Source organism: Enoplosus armatus, chromosome 16 (assembly GCF_043641665.1).
Source record: "Enoplosus armatus isolate fEnoArm2 chromosome 16, fEnoArm2.hap1, whole genome shotgun sequence".
Taxonomy (NCBI): Eukaryota; Metazoa; Chordata; class Actinopteri; order Centrarchiformes; family Enoplosidae; genus Enoplosus; species Enoplosus armatus.
Window position 1 is genome coordinate 19,169,454 of NC_092195.1, and position 21,427 is coordinate 19,190,880.

Sequence of the window (21,427 nt, forward strand, 5' to 3'; positions counted from 1 at the left end):
GTCTCTTCGATAATGTTCAATTCAACGAAGAGTATCAAAACCTAGCAATGGGAGATGGTGGTCTTACCTAAGCTATACAGTGTATAGTGTGTTTACAAGCGTACCTCCTCTGAATGGTCGACAAAGTTTCATCACCCAAATGAAAAAACCTCCTTTTTCAGCAGCTGTTATGCCAACAAAGAAGTTAAATATTAGTTTAATTCTTTCTACATTAACAACATTTTGTTATGAAGAGTGCTACACATTTCATTTTCCTCTTTTTGTGGAATTCTTTGTCTTTGGATTACAATATTTTCCACTTCCTGCAATAATTTTGAAAGCATCACGGAGTCGTACAGGTCCTGACCTCCCAAAAGTTTGTAAATGTTGAGAGAAACTTTGTCTCTTTATTGACAGTAGAGGTAAGCAGTGTGTCCGTCTGTGTTCGTATTTATCAGCAGTGGTTTTGGTCAGATACTGGTTCCTGTTTTGGTCCTGGATGTGAATGTGGTAATAGTCACCATGAAGGTCAGCAGTGTTTTGATTTTCTTTTAATTTCACTTTTTGGAAGAAATCAAACATCCTGGATATTCTGTTTCCTTTTTTGATTTTCTTAATTTTGTGTAACGGTGGTAGTTTTTGTAAAACTACTAATTGATTAGTTGGTAGACAAAAACTACATACTGTGATTATTTTTTTTAAAAAACGTGTCAGGTGTAAATACTGAACATTTTGTGGTTAAATCAGTTGATTGACTTTTTTTAAATTTTATTTACTTTTTAAACTTAAATTTAACACCTTTGGATTTGTTTTCTGTTCAGAGGAAATAATAGTCTAAGAAAATAAGATGTGTCACTTTTGGTTCTAGTAATTATTTTAGATGATGTTACAAACTGTCAGATATTATTATTATTATTATTATTATTATTATAGAAACCCTAATGATAGTAGCCATGTTTTTACCACTGCTGAATAAATATTTTGGGAACAGCTGCAGATGATATTAGTTCCTTGTGGGATCTCAGGACTTGGAAGTTCATCGTTGTTCACTCACAATAAAACACAATAAAAGAGAACTCGCTCTCAAGATGCTGAACTGAAACACAGGACAATTTGTTCACTTTGAACCTTTTGAAGAAATGTAACCTGGTAGTTTCTCCACTGTTCACAAGTACCTCGTTCTCTTCTGGGCCCTGCTGTGGTCCAAACACACTATAAGTTCTGTGCTGTGTCTATACAGATATACAGAGTAATAATCAGTACTGTGTGATGCATACTGAACATGTACTGGTACAACTACTGATAAGACACACTGACAGGGGTATTACACTACAGATAGTGAAAAGTACAAATACTTTCTGCCTTTGTTTTTCCATTAAAGCACTGAGTTGCTTATGTTTGTAAAGGAGGTTGTATTTGTCCTCTCGCCAACATTTTTGAAAGCATCGCCAAATAGGTTCAGGTGCCTTACCAGCACATTGACTTACTCATTATTTTCTAATAATTTAATCTTCCAATGGAAACAAAACATGTAGTAGTAGTAGTAGTAGTAGTAGTAGTAGTTGGACACCTTAAACATAGTTCAGGTCAACAGTTTAACCATCATTATATATTAGTGCGCAAGATATATTAAGACGGAGGTAATCAGAGTCCACTTTTAATAAGTGGCCTCAATACAAGCAGTATAATACATTCCAATGTGTCCTTTTATAGAAAGTTTCAGACTACTTAAAGGAGAGGAAACACTTTGTTCACCTCCACCAAATCACTTAATAGAGATACATACGTTAGGCACCTGGTTGGAGTTTAGACTTTGGGGGGTTTGTTCTGCACCAGGACACCACATCCTGCAACATTACTTACTTAAATACTTTTGATTTGATTTAAATTTACAAGTTTGGCCCATTTTAAAAGCAAAAACATGTAATTCCAAAACAAAATATGGTGCAATTCAAGGAGAACATGCTTTTCTATAAGAGAAAGGTGTCATTATTTGTGATAAAAGATGTCAAGCAGCCTTTAATTTAATGTTTCTTTGATAAGTGTGCCCCCTGTGGCCTCAGTCGGTACTGTGTTTAAGAGATTACGATCATGTAAACCAGCAGCATAATAACCACGAGTGTTTATGAAGATATGTAGCTGTGATTTTGTTTCCCTCCTATGTCAGATTATCTTTAACCAACTCAAACTGTGTAGAAAACATGCTCCAGTGTGCCAGTGTAGCTACAGCACAGGACAGTTTGTGGTGGACGAAATATTACACATGACCTCTTTAACATGCCTTCAGACATGTTTTATATTTCCAGTTACGTAGAGCAAAGAGATGGAGGATGAAGGTGAATGTTTTACCTTCTGTGAAGGCTGGGTGTGGATATTTTTATATGCAGGTTTGGAGCGTCGGGCGAAGTGAAAGGACTGTTGGCTTTTGTCTGTGTTCAGTGATCTGTGAGGTGTGACCTCCAGTGTTTCCTCTCTGACTCTGCTTCAGTTGTGTTTGTGGGTAATTTTTGGTTTCACATTTGTTCCTGTTTGTTTACTGGACAGCTACAGAGAAAACACTGGATGATTGTAAAAGCAGAATGTGTGAAATGGTGATCTAATGCCTTTCCTAAGTGTGAAGCTTGAAGTGTGCCAACACTAAAGCATTTAAACATGATAACTTTCACTGAGAGGGAAAGTAGTGAAGAAGATGATCACATTTATCGTATGTTTATATTCCTCAACAGACACATGAAGAGACAGGTGTTTGGCCTCAATCAGAAATACGTGAATTCTTGGTCTCTACTTGTGAAACCAGTCTTACTGATTTATAGAACAATCTCTACTTTTTTTACATCCAGTGATTGAAGAAGAGTCTCCTCTGGTCAGTAACAGCCCTGACGTTAGATCCTGTAATGCTCAGATTTAAGTGGAAGACCAGCAGTTTATATCTGAGTTAGTTAACTTGTGATGTGCAAATGTGCACGGCAAGAATTTACAATTTGTGACTCAAATAAATCAATAAAACTCAACATGTGGTCTGCACAGTGCAAATACAAAAACTATAATAAAAAAATGATCATTTGATCTCATATCACCTCCACATTTAGTATAGTGCCCTCTTTTAAAAAAAAAAAACTTCCTAAATCAAGAAGTGTATATTGAAATACCTAAATTATGACAAAACATTAATAAAGTAGACTCCAGCCCAAAGACAGTTCACATTTTTAATTAGTTTAAGGGCCCCTGAGCACCCCGTTATTTCACAATGCCTTTTGGTGTCCTCCTAAATAATGGATTAACATGACGGGTGTGTAGTTTGTTGTTGTTCTGCAGCTTCACCTGCTGCTGCACCAACTCTATGAACAGTTTCTGAGGTACAACAGACAGTTAAAAAGTCTGAACTACAACCGCATGTCTTCTCCTGCACCACGTCTTATCGGAGCGAGCTGAACATTCCTGCATCAAGAGAAAGTAACGACGGAAGGATCGCTGTGGAGAGCTCAGACTGAAAACTAGACTGAGGTATTTTAATTATTTTTGTACATTCCACAAACTATGTTATACAACTTCTTACATGTCCTCTGATTGACCAGTTGATTGTTGAACAGAAAATGACACTTGTCAATAGACATTTTTATGTAAATCCTGAGTGGTACTAATAATGTAATAAACTGCAGTACATCAATATTCACCTCTGCCCTGTATCAAAATAATGGATTAATAAATTATTTGGTGCAAAAAATGGACTTTGTCTTTAATTTCTGTTCAAGTCTCGAAAAATATTCATAAATCTTCAACTGTATTTGTTTTAATGGTTAAGACCAACAGAAGCTACGCAGGTCCAGGCCTGATTGGTAGCTGCACAGGTGAAAGTGCGGCTGCAGGTCTAAATGCCTCAATATTCAGAGAAAATTGCAGCTGTGTAATAGCAACATTAATACTATTCATTTGCAATACATTAACATCGCAATATGGCAGAGAAGCTACAGCTACGGATGCAATGATCCAACTTTTTCTGTCCCGACACCACAACTCTGTTTATCTGCTGATACCAAGCACCAATATGATACGAGTGCCCTCTTTTATCCAGATTTAAAATCTGCATCCCTCACCGCCTGGAGCTCATCGGGAACATTTGTATGGAAGGTAAGGTCACAAATAAAGTCGGTGTGGAGGTGGATGGGATCAGTGCACCCGTAGCTACAACTACAAGAGCTTTGTAGGTTAAAACAGTAGTGTGATGTGTGAGAATCAACCAGCTCAGGAGACTAAAATTACATTAAATATCAAATAAAAAAATCACCTGCAGCCTTTGCAGAACTTTATTCATACTGTGAAAAGATTTATTCAATATATTAAGCTCAAGGACAAATAAAAATCCAATATCAGAGGCTTTGCATAAAAAAATTATCATTTATTTTATCAAAAATGAAAAAGAAAAGAAAATTCACAGTGAACGATGGATCACTCCTCTGCATCAATGAGGCCCGGTAGATCAAAGCGATAACTACATTCCAGGTTTACATTCTAACTTCAACCCAAAATATAATTGTGTGGTGACATTTTATAAAAATGGGATTCAGGAGGAATTTCCCTTCACCAAAAGGCCTGGACTTCCGTCAACATACTAGTGGTCTTCTACATAGAGACCAGCCAGAAAATTCATAGTTTTAAAAAAGGATGTGATACACATTGCACACAAAAAACCTCATTCATCAAATGCTGGAGATCTTAAATGCGACACTGCCTATAACAAGAACTGGAAAAATAAACACACTTTATTCTAAATGCGGCAGAGACGTGGAAATTTCAACTTCAATGGCTAAATCGATCTGAATACCAAGTGTCTCGACAGGAGGGAACAAACGCTGCACTAACAACTCTAAAATAATGATTATCTGTATTAAAGCGAATCATTGGGTGTGTCAGACTAAAACTGGATTTCCTCGTTTATGTAAATTCAGAATTTACAGGACATCCTTGACTGGGCCAGGTCCGGTTCAGCTTTGATTTGGGCTGGGCTTAAAGTGCGAGGACTGGGTGAATAAATGTAGTTATCGGGGCTGGACAGAGACACAGGTAGAATTCATCACGCTGAGACTCGACTCTGTTTGAGATGCATTGAAGGAGAAACTTCAATCTTATCCTCCCTTCATTTGCTTTGAGATGCGTCAGAATCACGAGGAAGCATTTTTGTGCTGTAGCTACTTGAAGGATAAGGCTGAGATTATTCTGTATTTTTCTTACTGTCAAAAAATCCCACACAAAGACCAAAACCAACCATGTGTTGGTTCATCTCTCACTACTTTCCAACTTCCTTACTTACTGCTCTCAGCCCCAAGCTAAGCTTCCTAAAACAGCTGGACAGTGTAGTTTTTAGCAAAGGTTACTCAAGGAAGGACTACAATTGTCGGGAACTATTTTCAGTCGCGGATTAATACATATTTGGTGCTCTAGTGAGTATTTCCAGCAGCAGGACGGTGTATGTGGGACTGAATTAAAGTAAACTACAGATCCATGATAAGGATTAGTTTAGTTTGTTTTTGTCTTTTCATGGGATTTGTTGACAGTCAGAAAAATATAGTTAACATCACTCCAACATTTGCGGATTAGCCTTGTCAGCAGCTCTCATTCAAACCAATAACTTTTCAGCTATCCTGCAGCAGACATGAGTTTGAACAAAAATAGTACCTTTATTATCAACCTAAAAATAGAAATATGTTTAGAGGGGAAACTTAAAAAGGAAAAATTTAAAAATGTTCTCCATTATCACTGCTGCAGTCCACACAGCTCGCTAACAGTAGAGTACAAACCACCACACAGCTCACTAATTCAATGCAACAAGTAAAACAATGTCATCTCTAAATTGCTTCTATATAGACGACCACTTCCTTCTCCTTCATGAAAAAACAAAATGCGATTGAAATATAAAAATGTAAACAATCTGGCGGCTCTCGCCAGTCGAGTGTTTGTGAAAACAAAGCTCCGTCTGGGCCACGTGTCTGACACAGTTCATGTTTTCAGGCACTGGTTTCTAACATAAACCACACTAACAAAAGTTCAAGTCACGGGACAATCGTCCCAAAAGTAGTATTTTTAGCTCTGTGTAGTATTGAAGTAGTATATTTAGCTCTCAGAGCAGTAGAAAACTCATTTCAATGCTACTACCAACTGGACGTCAGGTGCATTAGTAGTGTTGCACTGAAAGGCAGGAAACACGGCAACAGACGTTTGGCTGCTTGGATCACCCAACAGATTCGGATGAGGTCATCTTTAGGGCACCCAAAAAGGGAGAGAAGACAGCCGAGGTCAACATCAGCCAGTGTTTCTCTGCTGAGAGAAAATGACAGCTGTATTCTCTGGCGCACACAGCAGAAGAAGGCGGCTCCCAATACCTTGATTTTCCAAAAAAAAAAAAAAAAAAAAAATGTCCTGTTTAAGCATCTTTCTTTCAAATGTTAGGTCACAATTATTTTATTTAAGTATTTTACAAAAACGTGTCTTGGCTTTTGTTTGGTAATATGTAATCAAGTGACATGAGGTACTAAATTCATAGTTTTCCCTGCCTTCCAAGGCTATGAATGGCTGTATATTTTGTAAAAAACGTATTTACTTTTTAGATCATATTTATATCCGAGGAAAAACTTATTGAGCTTTTCCCCCTTTTTTACAAGCCAGGAGACAAAGGTGGTCCTTAGAAATGCGTGCTGTCAGGACATCGGTCCCAGAATACAGGTGACATGTGGAAGAATCTTGCAGTACAGCGAGAGGTCAAAGGTGAAAGGTCATTCTGAGTCTGACAGGACGATGATCTCATCTGGGTCACACTGGGTGGCCACGTTGACCTGGAAACACAAACAGTGGAACGGTTAGGGAACGTATAATATCTGACTGAACTGAAACCAGTCTCACACATTTACACTAACACACACACACACAATCAGTGCAGGATGGTCAGGATTCATCATTTTATTTTATTTTGTGAAAGAAAATCTGAATTTATTACCATTAAAATTGTTATCAAACCGGTGAAAATGGAAAATATATACATAATACGTCTTAATATTGTGTACGTATATTAAATATATGAAAATTATATTTATAAAAGACAGAATTTGCAAGAAATGCATTGCTGTAAAATGACTTTGTGTGCTGTAAGCTGTGGTAGAAAAGGTCTACTTGTAGCAGGAAAGATAAGTTTGGGTCGACATGAACATCAAATCTGTGTGAAAATCAGCAAAAAGAAAAGAAAAAGAGCCTCAAGTAGAAAGTAGAAACAGTGATAAAAATATATTCTTATGGAAAATTACAATAAGTAATGTAGTTGATGTGAGCTGTATAACTGGACTAAACAGTGCTGAACCTCTATAACTGTAAAGATCTTCAATTGTGTGATAATTTTTACTTCCATCTTTACAATGTAAATAAAACAATCGCAATCCACTACATAAAAAAAAAACACGATACAGTAATTGATATAATTTAGACACCTGTGGAACATACTGTATGAACAACCTGAGAAATAAGAGACATGTTTTACAATCTTTAGATAAATACTGTATGAAAGGAGACAAAACTAGATCAAGTCTACCCAATTAAAAGACATTATTTTACAAATGCGAACGTAAAGTCATTTATCTTGAAACAGGACTGTGATCCAGGTTTTGAACAGACAATCACTACGATCATTAATAATTCTCATTCACCATCTATGTGCCCCCACCTTGTTTTTCTTGGGAGGCGGCGTCGACTGTGAGCTGCTGACCATTTCCTGGGTTGGAGTGTCTGCTCGGGTTGACTCTGCCTGCTGCGGAGAATTGCAGCTAAAAACGCCCATATCCAGAGGGATATCTACCTCACTGAGGAGAGAACGATGGATGGAGGGAGAGACGTGAAGAGGTAGAAAACAAAAATCAACCAAAACAATAAACTTTCCAAATAAATGAATCCATTAATTATTATTAATCCAACAGTACTAGAGCTACAGCTAACATTTGAACTACAACAGCTACCCGGTTTATAAGTGCCATTTAAGCACTAACTTAAAAGGTGCTGATAAAAGCTAGAACAGAACAAAAAGTCCATTATTTGGTGGAAAACAAGAAATATAGATACAAACATGGTTTCCTTAAATTGTTGAGTGTTTTCCTCTTTTGAGTCAGTAGTTGTCTGGCCAGCTGCTGTTCACAGAGAGATCACATAAGTACTGGAAATTAACTCTGGATTGATTCAAACTGTCCTGTTTGATCGTGTTTCAAAGCTAAACAGGTTTACTCCCTCGCACCAGGAAACCAGCCCTGTGCGTCTTTCATTCTACAACAGCAGCAACAAATCCTTGTTTCCTCATTTCCTCCACGGTGCTATATTGATATTCATGCTCATATTGATATATTTTGTTGCAATATTATATTAGTCATATCATAACAGTCCCTGAGATTCATAAACTCTTGTTTCCTGTTTTTTGTTTTGTCAGACCTTTGAAAACTGAAAATGTGTCAAACCACCAATAAAGAGCAACAGACAACTCACAGGTCTGCATACATGTCAAGTGTACTAAAATAGATTTCTACCTACTTTGAGAATGTCACATATTTTCTTCATGTCGAGCCAACAGAGCCTTACAGTACCTGTCATGGATGATTATGTGCTTTGTATTTCGGGAGTTCCCTGATGTCTCCCTCTTCCTCTTCTGGCTCCTCGTAGTTCTGGGGCTGGGCGGCGGCGACGTGCCGTTGGTAGTCTGTGTGTCACATGACACTATGACTGCTGGTGACAGTGGCAAAGACACCCCATTGGCTGCTACTGGGGAGACGTCTGCCGGGTCCTTAGTGACTTTACTGGTGCTTACCAGCACGACTGAAACCTGATTGGAGGAGTCCACAGGCTCCTCTAATCCTGTCAGGTTCCCATTAGACAACGGCTGGTTATCAGTCTGCATTGGCTCCAATTGGCTGGGGCTGTGTCTCGGGGAGGGGATGTCAGACAGCGGAGACATTTGGGACTTGCTTTCATCAGAAAGAGGACTGAGTCCACTTGTGACTGGCTCCTCGTCCTCATCTTTCACGCTTCCTTCTTCCCCTGCTGAAACGCTTGCTGACACCTCGCCTGTCTGATCCTCCATGTTGGTACCATCACCTGCTTGTTCCGCCTCGTTACTGTCGTCTTCCTCATTCTCATCATCGTCTATAGAAAGAGGAAAATTACTTATAACTCACTGCAGACTCTACTGGGTATAACATGAGTCCAACTGGTAAAATAATATTATTACTGGTAAAACTAACATCAGCCCTGTGTCTAAAAAAAAGAAAAAAAGAAAACATCTCCACTCTAACCAGGTCCATCCTGCTGAGTGCTGGCCTGGATCTCTTCCTCGATGTCTGGGTCTGATGATTCATCTTCTTCATCGTCGTCCTCCTCCACCTCTTCTTCTTCCTTCTCTGCCACTCCATTAATCTCTTTATTTCCTTCTCCGTTTCCTGATTTGTGGCCCTGTAAATCAGACATGTGACGGTCAGACAGCAGCAGACAGTCAGGGAAAGAGAAAAACAGCAGGATCAGGTGTTCCATAAATTAAGATTAAAACCAGACAACAAAATGCATTTCAATTTCCTGTTTTCTCATCCCCCGTCAGTAGGAGGGAACGCACCGATGTTTTTATGAGTTTGTTACATTACATACAAAGTGTTCTATCTTTGAGGCAGCCATTGATTCCCATTTACTTCTGACAACTTGCTGTGAGGTAGGTAATTTATCATCCAGTTGTATTGGATTGCATTAGATTGTACAGGTGTACATAATACATTGGCCACTGAGTGAAAAGTTGAGTTTTATTTTTATATACTTTATACAATATTGTTGAGAGGGAATGCAGTTATTAGTTCAGATGGATTAAAAATTAAATGTGCCAATATGTAGATCTGCCATGAGACGTTTCCTACATGAATATGAAACCAAGATCAAGTGAAACAATGAAAGCAGCGGAAGCCTGTGGTGATTTTCCTCCTTCCCCAAATGTTCTCATACCTCTTTCTCCTGTCGTTTGGTCCTCTCCTGCTCCTCTGTGTCCTCTTGTTTGACGGCGTATTTCTTGATGACCTCCTCCAGATGGGACAGAGCCACCTCTCTGTTCGACCGCAGCTTCCGCAGCAGTGAGGGGTCCGACAGAGCCGGGTCTGTGGCTTTAGAGGGTGGTGGAGGAAAGAGAGGAGAGAAAAGAGCAAGTGTGGGAACAGTGGAGCGAAAAGACGGGATAGATGATGGAAAAACAAGGAAGAACAGGCGAGGGCAAGAACAGAGAGGGAGGACAATAAATTAGAGTAAGATAAGGGGCATGGTAGATCTTGAAACGGTTAAGGTTATGTTTTACACTTTCAAAAACAAACTACTACCTGAAAGTAGGGCTGCAAAATTAATCGAATATTAATTGCGATCACGATTTTGGCTTCCCACAATTAAATGAAGATGATTGTCTGCGATATTGACGGTTAAAATGTGCGCTCCGCTCATAGTTGAGGAAGCACTTGATTTGATATACAACAGAGTTTTTTTTTCCCAGCCACCAGGGAGCGATGGAGATGTTTTGGCTTCCAAGTTGGGGTAGTCTCGCACAGCCAGACCCATCTCTTTTGGGGAGCCGTCATGCTGCTGTGCGTGCACCCGTTACCTCATCAAATCCCTGTCCAGCATCAACTCGGACATCCATAACAGTGACATGTCACTGTAAAAAGTTTTGGTACAATTTTATTTATAATTTTCTTCCAAGAGATGCACTGTGAATAAGGACCAGTCAACATTTGTACATTAGCAGGAACGTAGCACAACATGGAAGGGAAAGAGGTGCTCTGTTTATTTGAATGTGAAAGTGCGATAAAAACATTTTGTCCCTAAAATCTTTGAATAATCGTGATCTCAATATTGATTAAAAAAATAATCGTGATTATCATTTTGGCCATAATCGTGCAGCCCTACCTAAAAGCATCCAAAAGTTCAACACTTCTAAATCCTTGAAGACCTGAACATTTTCACGTTGGTTTAACATTTCTTTGTTTGTTAGTTCCTTTTGTGGTGTATTAACGATATGTTTGTATATGTAATTCTGAATGTCAGTCTGCCACCGCAGCCAACTGACCCTGCTGAGGCCTTACCAGGCTTGTAGGGGTCAGTGAGGTACGAGCCGAAGTTGTACACCAGGTCCAGGTGACGCCTCTCCTGCATGCGGCTCCCGGTCTCTCTGAAAGCCTCCTGGGCGATCTGGTTCAGCTGTTTCCTGCTCAGGCAAAGGTTGTGACGCTCATTGGCACGCAGCACCTGCTGGAGGATGTCTTGGTAATCCGGAGGGTTCCTGTGTGCCTCAGGACTGTTGATGAAACGCTCGATCTGACAGGAGGAAGGAACGTAGAGTATGGGATCAGGAGCATATCAAATTCAACCACATTTAAAATATAGTAATACCAAACAAAACAGCTCCACCAACCTGACACACAGTCCACATCACAACACCAGACACATCGTTATGTTCTCTCATGAAACTTTGCTTCTGTACCATCTTTTTTGTTTTAGAGAAATGCACAAATAACAACTAACTTCCACTGATTGTACTAAAGAAAATTTTTGTGATCCAATACCTATATTTACTTACATGTTGATTAAATATGTATCTGACAGAGTGAAATGTTGACCCAGTCACACTAATAGTAACCACAAGTTTTACCCAGCTTGTTCCAGGACACATATAAAACCGTTTAAAGCAACAACAACCAGCTCACCTTCCTGTTGATCTCAGGATAACGAGTGCTTTTATACCAGATCTTCTGCTCAATGACTCGGCCTGTTAGTGTGCTGCACTCCTTCAGTTCACACAGCTTTTCATAAATCTTCATCATCTGGAAGAGAAGAAGAGGACGGACGGTAGAGGTGTGACTAGCGGCCACACAACTTTGTGTAATGCTTCTTTTTACAGCTTTCAGCACTATTTATAACCAACTCGCTCTATAAGTAACTGACCTTGCGTTTGAGCTTGTGCTCCTGGATGTATGAAGATTCTTCAGCTTCCAGGTCGTCCAGACTCAGCTCAGCCTGCAGCAGGCGGCTGATCTCATCGTTGTACACCTTCAGTAGGTTCTCCAGATACGCTATCTGAGAGAAATCGAGAACAGACACGAAGGGTCAGGCGTGTTTGCCTACACAGACTTCGATCAAAAGTTTAGGCGTATGGTTGTTTGTGTTTATTTTCTTGAGTGGTTTGTCAAGGATGAAAGGAAAAAGAAGGGAGAGGATGAAACGCTTTTCACATTTCAGGTGAAAACTTTTTGAAAGAAGAATCTCTGGCAAATGTCGATGCTGACAATTACACCTTAGTGAGGTACTGATAGCATTACAGCATTAGAAGAAACAGATCAAAATCTAATTATAATGCCTTTATGTGGCCATTAAAACCCAAGATACATCAAAAGTCATCAGAGCAAGCCCATTTACGTTTGACGTATAGTAGTTTTACACCTTCCCTTTATATCTCCAACTTTATATTACAACTACTTTATTCATTAACTCAGGTTTATTGATTGCTCTTTAATCTGCTTTTATCATTCATACTTTTATTTTGGCTCTGCAGTGTGATGATTTAATGAAAAGCAGGATGTAACTGAAGTCACTGTTGAAAAGTGACATACAAATAAAATTTCTTCAGCAGCTGAATTATTTAAAGGTCATTATCAGCCAAAAACAATACTAGCCACACCTGGCAGTGTTCAGCACTAACCTGTTTCCTGGATGCCCTCTTTGCCTTTTTCTCCACTTCCTGTTCCTCCTTTTTATTGTCCTCTTGCAGCCCTGAGGTGGAAGGCTCTGCTGCCGGTTTCACCCCTTCCTCCTCCTCATCTGTCTTATCTTTAGTTTTGTCTTTACTTTTGGGCATAACAGAGGTAGACTGGAGAGAACTTGATGTTGAGGTACAAGGCCCAGGCTCAACCTTGGTGAGGATCTGCCTCTTCTTGGCTGCATGCTGCTTGAGTACAGTGCACAGTTCATTGATGTAGACAAAGGTTTTGGAACGGCTGGCCTGAGCTCGAGTCAAACAACGTCCCAAGGTGTTCCTGAACTCCACGGATGACAGAAAGTCCGGGGAGGCCTTGGAATGCTTGGTTTGGAGGAAGGTCAAGACCTCGGGGCAGTCCTGGGTGAGAGCTGAGCAGTGCTCCACAAACTGGGAGGAGAGAGAAAACAGGAAGGATGAGCAGGCAGAAAGAATAATTAGAACACATACAACAACAGCACATTGTGATTCAGATTTTTCCAGTTCACACCCAGTTTCAATGTATTGTCAACATAATTACAACTCTCCAGTAATACAACTATTGTCAATAGTTAAGATGGTTGTTTGCACATCTTAACTATTCAGGTCAGGTGCTGGGTACAAAGATCAATGCAATGAAAAGTGAAAGTGTATTAGCACACTGGGACAGGCTTTATGACTTCTTCAAAAAGGGAGCTTGTAATTCCTGTGTAAATTTTAATTTCCATTTCATACAATACCACCAATGTCATCAGAATGAGAAATTAACACAGCTACTAGTACATTTTACCACCTTTATTTAGGAAATAACCAAATGACTTTGGATAAAACAATCCTCCCACAGTCCCTTTCTGTAAGCTCACCTCGGTGAACAAAGTCTGATTCTCTGCCTGCAGAACATGCGTGTCCTTCTTCGCTGAGGCAAAAGGTGACTGGGTGATGTGGGTAGGGGCAGGCTGCAGAGCTTTGAGTGGCGAGACATTTTTGGCTCGATGCTGAGAGGACGAGGTGGAGGCAGAGCAGGAGGGTTGAGGACTCGCCTCTTCGTCATCATCAAGGACTATGATCTTATCCGCCATCGAGGCGGGAGCAACCGCCATCCAAACCGTTGCTTATTTCTGCTTTCACAAAATACAAACAGGGAGAATGTTGATTAGGGCAACTGAAAGTACAAGATGTCAAATAAGCAGGGGGAGGTTGAAAACCTGAAATTTACAATGTTCTGGTGGAACATGAGGGGTCTGGTGGGTGTAATAACAGTAATGATGACCCAAAGCCAGAGTGATGGACATGGATTAACAGAATATTTAACCACAACAAGTCATACAAAATCTGGAATGGTCAAAATTGTGTTGTAAATCAGGAACTATCTGATCGAAGAATGAGTAAGCAATACTCTGATAATCTGTCCAGACATATGATGCCAGCTTTCAATATGTGGTACCAGAAAGCATGTGGTTCGCTACCCAAACCAGTGGTGAGGTATAATAATAATAATATATAACAGTATAATATAATAATAACAGACAGTTGGTGCTGTCACTGCTGAACTCAACACTTGTGTTTGTGTGTTTGAGAAATCATCAGTGAAAAAAGTGAAAGGGATTGTGTCGAGTATAACGTCATACACATAATATCATAATGTTAACTAACTAAACAGTTAGTCGACTAATCGATTGACAGAAAATCCACCTTTGACAACTGATTAATCATTTTTCAAGAATAATGTCAAACACTCTCTGGCTTCAGCTTTTCAAATGAAGATTTGCGGCTTATGAGTCTTATATGACAGTAAACTGCATGTTTGGGGTTTTTCGACTGTTGGACAAAACAAGCAATCCGTAGACATCACCTCTGGGAACATATAATGGGCATTTTTTTATGCTATTGTCTAACATTTTATAGGCCAAATGTTGAATTGACTTGCCGAGATAGTAGTCATCAGTATTCAATCATGAAAACAATTGTTAGTGGCAGAAATAAACCAAGAGTGGCCTCCTAAACCTGGGTCCCACACAAGTTACTTACGCCCCTGCATGAACACACAGAAACACGGCCATATGCTTGTGATGTTCTGATATACTGCTCCTTCATTCGTGGGCAATTATGGCCATTTAACGTTAGCAGTATGTTGTCTGCGCTTCCAGACCCTTGAACTGTTAAGTGAAACTGAACAGTGAAGCTTGATGACACAGTACTTTACAGACTGATGGCAAATTAGACATGAGCTATCGTTGAGAAGGAAAGGTTACACACATTATGACATTCCCACACATACCGACCTCTTGTTTATGAGCTGTTTGACGTGACAACAAAAGGGGAAAATGTTCCACCGCGACGCATCCTTAGAATTCTGTGTTCCAGTTAGCTAATGTTAGCTTTAGCTAGCTAGTTAGCATTCTGGCCAAGTAAGTGAGCTGAGTAAGAAAATAACGATCCGGAAAGAAAAGCCCTCATGCTGTTTTTTATTACAGAACTTGTTAGACCAACAAATCCGCGATGCTCTTTAAACCCGTATTTATAATCCCACAGACTTTTTGTTTACCAAAACAATGCTCGGCAACTTGGCTATGCCGTCGACTCGAGATAGAAAGTGTACCCGCTAGAGTCATATCAGCAACAATGCCTCTGATTGGTTGATAGATGGTTTACAGTCAGCAATGTCGTTAGCCATTGGGTGGTTTCCTCCAGTCCAGTGCCGTTGACATATTGTAGAAAAACAAACGTTGACCGTGTAATTTTAATCTGAAAAGGACAACGGAAGTCACGCTTTCTTATTAATGCTATCTTAAGTTTCACACGGTTGATGATCAGATACTATTACATGTGTTTACCAGTGTTGTCATTTTGTATTTTATTACACTCAAACTTTGCAGTATGGTCATTATGAATGGTTTTATTTAGAAACATGTCATCCCAGATGACTTCACAGCAAGAAAACATACCACAGCCTTTAAACTCTAAACTTCCATATACATCAATCTAAGAAGACACCTTTTCCCATTATCCCATAATAAATGTACATGTGAGCAGTTTCAGGTTATTTTTAAACATTGTGGCACACCAACATGTTTGAGAGGAGACGGCCATTTATAAACAGGAGACGGCATTTTTAAGAAATGTGTTTATTTCTCTTTAAGACTATTTATGTGCTCTGTCTATACTATTTCCATCACATTTCTATGCAAGTTTCATTTGGTGTTAGCCCAGGCTGAGAGTACTGCCATGATGCACAAACACACATATAACATAAAAGTCACAATATACATACATTACATTCTCTGTACCTAGAAAAATAGGATTTCATTTGTGGGTTTGGACTGTGTAGTCTATTTTCCTGTCCTGGATCATTTACAAAAGATGTTTTAGTTCTTTCTTAAACACACACACACGGGCTCATCGCTGGTCCTTCAAAGGTAACAGTTTTTTGCCTTATTTAAACAAATGGGAGCAACATATGGAAGCATTAACATCTCCAAACTAAAGCTGATTAGCTGAAAGCTCATTATCATTTCCAGTGTTTGTGACAAGATCCGGTATGTAAACAGTGGGAGGCCAATATGATAATGCAGCTAAGTGGATGAAAGAAATATCGCAACAAGCATGTTTAGATTGAGAAGAGGCCCTTTTCAGAAACTACTTGGTACTAGTACTAACTACTAGCTAAATATAGTGAAAATAACAACTGACAGAATTTAATGTGCGCAACAAGCTTCTCTCTTTATCTGTTAAAAAAAACAACTCTAAAGCTAAAATTCTATACATATTCATCACACTGCAAGCTTTAAAACACCTGAAACCCTGTCCAAGACATGTTCGGTGGTTCAGTATCACATTTCCACAGCAGTTCACTTCATTTGTCTTTACTTGTCTTTCTGTAAGTGGAAGAAGTGGAAAGTTGTTATTGAGAGGAGACATCCAAAACACCCAATGTAAACGTAAAGACATTCAGGATTAAACGTGTTGTGTATTAGTATTTGAAACATTACCTTGTCCTGTGTATCAGCCTCATCCGAGCCTATGTACAGTGAAATAAAAGACAAAAAGTCATATACAGAAATTAAACTGAAATATCTTACTGTATCTTCTTTAAACAGCATACAGTGTTCAAGGTGTTTTTTTAAACTTTATTTAAATTATGTATGTTTTTTTTTCTTATTGTATCCAAATGGTGAGGTAGTATGAAGCCATCAAATTATGAAATGGGTAGGGGGAAATTAATACATTCATAAATTGTTATTATCTGTCAGTTTACAATGAATTATTTATTATCTGCTACCTGAGCCACTGAAGGTCCAAGAGACGAACTTGATAAAACCGTAGAGCACTAGCGCCACACCAACCATAGCCATTGAGTCCTCAATGGAGGGAGCACTGAACCCTGCAAAAGACAAAAGACAGAATTCAAGTCTTAACTGATTCCCATTTATCTGACTTGCACTTGATGATGACAATAATATGATCAATTGATATGAAATATGATATTCAGGCGACATACACTAGAAACTCTCTTTGTTTCTCTCATGGCTGAAAAGTAAAAGATGAGGAACAATATTTTGCATCATTTGAACACTTTTACCACAACACCCAACAATTTGGCTGGATCTTCTCATTTCATTTCATAGGTTGAGCATCATTAAAAAAACAACTTTTCTATTAGTGTTGTTGTCAAAAGAGCTTGATAAATGTCTTCCACATTACCAATGACATTGAGGGTCACGCTGGCCCGTCGTGTGCCCCCAAGATGGACAGCCACACAGGTGACCTCCCCTCCTCTGCCCAGGTCCAGCTTAGTCATGTCAAGCTCCAGCCGAGTGCTCTGGCTATAGGTTCCATCCCAGGCCTGCCGGTGGCCCGTTACACTGCCTGATCCCAGAGGCCTGGACTTCCCATCAGCGCCTTTAAACTCCCAGCTCAGGTCCAGGGAGAGGGGGGCAAAGCCAGACGCCTCACACTGGACAGTCAAAGTCTGGCCGGGAACAGCGAGGGGCAGAGGGGAGGGGTGGATGGAGAGTGATGGAGGTTCTGGGTTGAAGGAGAAAAGAGTGTAAGAGTAAAGAAAAGAGGAAAAAAATAAGAGTAATCTGGTTCTCAATGGAATCTGGTTTATTCCTACGTGATCTCAATTTTCTAAAAATATAAGTTTAATCCAGTGTTGTTTGACAGCAAATAATCACAGGCTAAGTATGGCTGTCAATGTGGACAGAGACTGTTTAATGAGCACATGTCCTCTGCATCATCTCCGCACTTGAGTAATGCTTCAGAGAGAAAACGTTCTCCTTCTAGATCCGGTGTTAAGAGAGTTTTTTTCTTTAATCACACAACAGAAAGTACAGTCTTTTCCCTCACCTACAATCTCAAGCTCCACAGCCACCTGAGCCACAAGGTACGGCAGGTACACCGTACAAATGTACATCCCGGAGTGACGCACTTTGGCTTCCTGCAGGATCAGGGACGCATTTCCCTTTTCGTGGACACCCTCAAAGTCCAGTGTGGCCCCTTCCTCTTGTGTATCTGCCAAGCGGTCCGTCTTGCCGTCGTAAGCCAGAACCAGTCGCCCGTCGCCTCTGAACTGGTAGCGCCACTCTACAGCAAAACCTGACCCGGATAGAGGCGAGGAGGGGTCGGCCCAGAAGCCGCAGTCCAGCACCACTGGTTCCCCGAGTCTGGACTGCACCGAGACTGTTTTACTGCTCACACTCAGGATCACTGAGGAAACAGAATGTGAGGCGTCAAACACATATGACTAAGATGAGAAAAACGTTTTGAATTTTTGACCATCTTAACTATAGCTTTGTGAAAAAAACAGTATCTCTAGATGGTCGCAGACATGTGACAATCATCATTACCATCGTGCTCTTTGCTTGCTGTGGGACCACGCATGATATTGGAAATGGACAGCTGTTGGTTGAGGCCACGAAGGGCAGTTGAAAACCAATCAGCTTGCAGGTATATGGGGCTTAAGGAGTCTGTGAGTGGAGCAACCCATTTGAGGGTTGAGGGCAGCGGCAGGAAGGGGTTGATCTCACACTGGGGCTTATTGATAGAGCCCCTGGGGGGGTTCAGAGAGCAGTGGCAGAGAGTGCCAGCTGGGTCTGAGGAAAGAGGAGTCAGAAGGGTAACATGTATACATTGTCATGGCATTTGACGAGAAAGGTAGCTTGATCTAAAGATTGAGATAAATATTAGACCTGCATAAAAAGGAAATTTAAATACTTTTTGTTTTCAACAAAGTTGTCTCTGATAAATCAATCAACCTAATCTATTATGGAATCCCTAGCTGACAAATTCAAGTTTATGTCTGGAAAAAAATAAATGAAGCAAACTCTGAACCCATATGTATATTATTCATGCAATATTAAACAAAGAAACCTTAAAGAGAAATGTTTTAGTAAATGACCGAATCAGTACGAATCAGTAAAAATGCAGGCAAAAAACTAAAGAGTTCACTGCTCACGTCTCCCATTTTGTCAACAATTCAAGTAATCAATAGAGAACACATGCTTGCTGCATTTGTGTATCTATTCAATGCTCTCCATTTAATTATTTGGCTCATGGAGGAAGCGTCTCTTCCAAATAAGTGACCTTTACTCTGAAGGTTTACAGAGTTTTAAGAAAGAGACTGAAAGAAAGTGAAGTTTAGATAGATAGAAAGTAATTTCCAGTGGGGAAACACAGTGAAGAAATTGAATAAACAACATTCACCTCTGTTTCAATAACTATTGTTAGGAACTTCTTTAGAAAGTGTATTTCACTGAACAATCCTTGACTTGAATTGACTTTGAAATGTAACAAATTTGCGACACTTACTGTATCTACACGCAGACCCACACTCATAGTTATAGTCATAGTCAAGTTATACCTTAGAGAAGTTCAGAGTCATTTTGAACTAACCAGTAATAAAGTAGACTCTGTCAGGGTCGATGTCGGATGGAACCTGGTGGGATGCTGCAGTGTGGCTGTGTGCATCTGTTCTGACGTGGAGGAGGGATTTTTCCTGGCTTGTAGCTGCAGTTAAACCTCCTCCTCGACCCACCTTCTCCTGCACAAACCAGCACTCCAACACCGGACAGCTGCTGCTGCAGGCTTCAGGCAATATAACAATAAATACATTATTAATTACCTTAAACACTGTGAAACATGAGCATAATAGTGCAATTACATTATATTCTGAAATTGTGTCTAGTATCCTTCCAAAACCTACTACAGAATCAATCTCCTAAATTACGTTAAATAAGGCACGTTGCACTAATCAATGTTACAGGAAATACAAAACAGAAAATCCTTCTGAGTCTTGCTTTCAGTTTATTTCTTTTTTTTACCTTTTAGTCATGTTGAAAGGTTTTTTGTTGTCTCAATTGTATCGATTAGCTGAGGTGAAGACACCTTGAGTTCTTTCCACTTGGTGATTTTGCTGCCACTGGGTGTTACAGGTTTCGGCCACGAGAGGGCGCTACTGCACTGAACGCTTCACACCAAACTCCATTTAGAAACATACCATAATTTAACGTAATCTATGTTACAGTGAGAAGTATATGAAGCCTAGGAAATTACTTTAGACCTTTTAATACGTGACTGGGTCTTATGCTAAATTCGGTATATATGTTTCACGAATAATCACATTTTTACTATATTTTAATAGCCTGAAATTAAAAGTTAAAGACGGAGTTGTTCTGCACACTGTATTACTCCACTGTCAAATTATAGTGGGCAGCTGTTTTACTATAGTTGGATTTCTGAAATTATGAATGACTCAGGCATAAACAAAATGTCTTGAATGAATATCCTCAAGAACTGTTGCAGTTAGCGATATGCACATTCAAATTAACTATAGCCATTTTCTCACGGAGTACATATGCACGAATTTCTATTTCATGTATTTCCCCGGAGCAGCCCCGCAGCAGAGCTAAAATATCATCACATATTTCTTTTTACAAATCGCTAGATATTAGCGTAACATTACCTTTAATGAAGCAGATAGCAGCAACCAGGGACAGTTTGTAGGTTGTAGAGAAGTCGGTCATGATTATGTCCTTCCTGTATTGTCAGGTGCTGCTCTTTGCTGTATAAAATAAAGGTTGGATCATTGGTTTTCCCCTTCAACTCCGGGTTGATTTTACTTTCACTTTGACCGAGTACGTCAAGGGAGCCAGAAAAAATACAAATTCCGGTCATAATTTCAAAATAAAGCCGCCATAATCAACGTTGCGAGACCACAAAAAGTAAAGCAACGTTAAGCAACAGGTTCAGTGACAATGAAATTGCCTTGAAACTCAAAACAAACCCTTTACTAGAACTTGAAAGCAAATACAGCTTGAAATAGTTTAAACTGCACAATGAGAAGTTCTCCAACCCGACAGGTGGGTGGCGCCCTCTGACAAGCAATAACCCACCAGGACTTGGTCTGGACCTGCTCCACTACTTTTACGCGTCCCTTGTTTACTTCCTCGGCTTGTTCATCTCCAAAGAGAGTGTGTGCACAACTGGTTTGTGTGCACAGTGACTCCTTTAATCCAGAAAAGGGAGATCAGTGAGAAACAAGAGGACGTGTGAGTCTGCAAGTTTTCAGGAGTTGAATCCAGTGAAGAGCACAGAGGTCAGATGAGGACAAGAGAAACAGGAGCAATGAACAGTCTTGCACAAACACACACACAAAGTTTGTTTTTATCCACCTCT

The 21,427-nt window shown here is 39.8% G+C and overlaps 2 protein-coding genes across 2 annotated transcripts; both read right to left on the reverse strand.

Annotated features, from left to right (window-relative positions):
* Positions 1-4,354: 4,354 nt before the first annotated feature.
* daxx (death-domain associated protein) lies at positions 4,355-15,449 on the reverse strand. Its single transcript, XM_070921315.1, has 11 exons — positions 15,034-15,449; positions 13,615-13,869; positions 12,719-13,162; positions 11,965-12,096; positions 11,727-11,843; positions 11,106-11,337; positions 9,985-10,139; positions 9,294-9,450; positions 8,589-9,144; positions 7,685-7,820; positions 4,355-6,806 (listed from the first exon to the last, which is right to left on the reverse strand). The coding sequence occupies exons 2-11, from the start codon at positions 13,849-13,851 to the stop codon at positions 6,747-6,749; spliced, it is 2,226 nt and encodes a 741-aa protein (XP_070777416.1). The 5' UTR covers positions 13,852-13,869; positions 15,034-15,449; the 3' UTR covers positions 4,355-6,746.
* A 178-nt stretch (positions 15,450-15,627) lies between these two features.
* On the reverse strand, positions 15,628-21,239 carry tapbp.1 (TAP binding protein (tapasin), tandem duplicate 1). Its single transcript, XM_070921316.1, has 9 exons — positions 21,145-21,239; positions 20,715-20,813; positions 19,646-19,837; positions 18,601-18,846; positions 18,101-18,460; positions 17,453-17,776; positions 17,031-17,132; positions 16,741-16,769; positions 15,628-16,626 (listed from the first exon to the last, which is right to left on the reverse strand). Exons 2-9 carry the CDS (start codon positions 20,773-20,775, stop codon positions 16,615-16,617), a joined length of 1,326 nt encoding a protein of 441 aa, XP_070777417.1. The 5' UTR covers positions 20,776-20,813; positions 21,145-21,239; the 3' UTR covers positions 15,628-16,614.
* Between the last annotated feature and the right edge of the window lie 188 nt (positions 21,240-21,427).

Coding starts and splice junctions, on each gene's coding strand:
- daxx (XM_070921315.1), bottom strand. CDS start 13,851: ATGGCGGTTGCTCCCGCCTCGATGGCGGATAAGATCATAGTCCTTGAT. Junction 12,097..12,718: donor AGAGGGCATCCAGGAAACAG/GTTAGTGCTGAA, acceptor GATTTCTCTCAG/ATAGCGTATCTGGAGAACCT. Junction 10,140..11,105: donor CACTGACCCCTACAAGCCTG/GTAAGGCCTCAG, acceptor CACCCTCTAAAG/CCACAGACCCGGCTCTGTCG.
- tapbp.1 (XM_070921316.1), bottom strand. CDS start 20,775: ATGACCGACTTCTCTACAACCTACAAACTGTCCCTGGTTGCTGCTATC. Junction 19,838..20,714: donor TGCTATCTGCTTCATTAAAG/GTAATGTTACGC, acceptor TATTGCCTGAAG/CCTGCAGCAGCAGCTGTCCG. Junction 17,777..18,100: donor TGTGGAGCTTGAGATTGTAG/GTGAGGGAAAAG, acceptor CCTTCAACCCAG/AACCTCCATCACTCTCCATC.